Here is a 1,895-nt window from a genome sequence, read left to right on the forward strand (position 1 = left end):
GGCGGCCGGCGCGGCTTACTCGTGGTGTCCATCTTCCGCAGCGGCCCCCGGCCTTTGGCGTGGAAGGGCACCCCCGCCGTCCTCTTCAGCTGCTGTGCTGTCTCGGTGGCTGCGGGGACAAGGGCGGTGTCAGCAACTAACAAAGGGACGACATGCCTTTCCCGCACAGGGACCCTGCTCCCTCCACCCGACATGCGACACGTGAACGGGTGCACAGGCAGCGGCTGTTCTTCCAGACGTGTGGCCCGCCCGCCGAGGGGTCCGCAGCGAGTGTGGACGTCCAGCCACGTCCGCTGCATCGAGCCTGCGCTCTGACAGGGCCGGAGGGGCCTTCCGAGTCTCTGCGCCGTGGGCGACAGCCGGATGCAGCCCGGGGCAGTGTCCTCGCCCTCGGTCACCCTCAGTTTCCCCATAGATTCATAAATGTGAGGAAGGAAGCGAGATTTTCATGACGCGGCTCAGAGAGGGACAGAGCCCCGTGCCAGGCTGACCACACGGGGTGGGGAGCTGAGGTGTGGCGGGTCCTGCTGGCTCTGTGAGGCCACAGCTGCACAGACGCCAGGACGCGCTCTGTCCCGAACCAACGCTGCTATATCTCACTCCAGTTCTTTGAAAACAGCATTTACGGACGTTATTACTGTCAGTTCCGCAGCCGGTGAGCCGAGTTTACTGACATCCGTGGTTTGCCACTTGGCTGAAGGAACTGGTTTCCTTGCCTTTTTCCTGGCAAGCAACTTCGACACACGTGGTATAAGCCACTACATGCAAAGGGACTAAAGAAAGCGACCGAACATCCTTCAGGTCAAACTGAGAATCGCCCCAGCTCGAGTAAGGAACGTTCCAGGAGGGGCCCCGCCTTCTAAAACCCACAAGGCCACCTGACTCAGCGCCCGTGTGACTCAGCGGGCACAGGTCTCATTTTTGTAACAAAAATCACACTTTAACATAAAAATTCAGAGTTTCTAAAACAGATTTTTTAGAACATAGTTCAGTATAGCAATAAATGAATTTCTAAAAAACCTGGAAAACGTTATACACTCTGATGGTCTTGAGAAGACAGTTCAAGCACCACAAACCCTCAAGGAAACCGCAGAACACGAGCTGCAGAAGGCAGAGGCGTTCGCCGGCCGGCAGCGGCGGGCAGTGGCGGACAGTGGCGCCGGGCAGTGGCGCCGGGCAGTGGCGCAGGGCTGCCCGGCCGCCCCCCGCCCCGCCCCCCGCGCCCCAGGCCCGGGACTGGCACTTACACTTCTGCAGGAGCTCGGCCCGCAGCGTGGCGCTCTTCGGCTTCCTCTTCAGCTGGAAGTGCTTCACGGGGGGCGTGAGGGGCCCGGCCAGCGTCGTCAGGGCGCTCTTGTTCAGGTACCTGCACTCCAGGGGCAGCATGGCCGACGCCTCGCACTCGCTCACTGCCCGGTCAAGGACCAACACGGCATGTCAGGGGCGCGAGGCCTGGCGCGGGCCACGGTGTTCACAGCGAAGATGAAGCGAATCCGAGACGCGAAGCGAAGCCGGCGCCCACAGGACCGCCCGCCCGGGCCCCAGCCTGCAGCCGTCGCACAGCCACCAAGGCCATCGGGGTGTCTCTTTTCCAGGGCCTGGCCCCCCCCAAGTGGCCTCCGGGACCCTACTGAGTCCTGGCCTCAGAAGAAGCCACGAGGCAAGCTTCCTCGGCTGGCCACTCACCCGGGGGTCAGCGCGCGGAGGACACCTGGGGAGGGCTCTGGCTGCCCAGGTCAGCTGGGGAGTGGACCGCGTGACGAGCCCCTTCCTGACAGGCCCAGGCCTCTGATGGCAGAGCGAGCCCCTCCCGCCCAGGGGACATCACCCGGGTGGCCACAGACCTGGCCTGGACCCAGCGCAGGATGGAGACGTCTCGGGTCTGTTTCCCGGAC

General features: G+C 63.1%; 1 protein-coding gene across 10 annotated transcripts in view; it reads right to left on the minus strand.

The window, feature by feature from the left end:
- Positions 1 to 1,895, minus strand: part of NELFA (negative elongation factor complex member A) — a 19,198-nt gene that overhangs the window by 5,079 nt on the left and 12,224 nt on the right. For 7 of the 10 annotated variants that reach the window (XM_023520215.1, XM_023520214.1, XM_011374695.2 and 4 more), the window contains one exon: positions 20 to 109. In XM_023520215.1, the coding sequence (XP_023375983.1) occupies positions 20 to 109 (90 nt within the window). Of the gene's footprint in view, positions 1 to 19; positions 110 to 1,247; positions 1,750 to 1,895 lie in introns of those variants that run through there. The other 3 variants (XM_023520219.1, XM_023520220.1, XM_023520218.1) reach the window with 3 other exon arrangements.

The sequence above is a fragment of the Pteropus vampyrus genome, unplaced genomic scaffold (genome assembly GCF_000151845.1).
Source record: "Pteropus vampyrus isolate Shadow unplaced genomic scaffold, Pvam_2.0 Scaffold253, whole genome shotgun sequence".
Taxonomy (NCBI): Eukaryota; Metazoa; Chordata; class Mammalia; order Chiroptera; family Pteropodidae; genus Pteropus; species Pteropus vampyrus.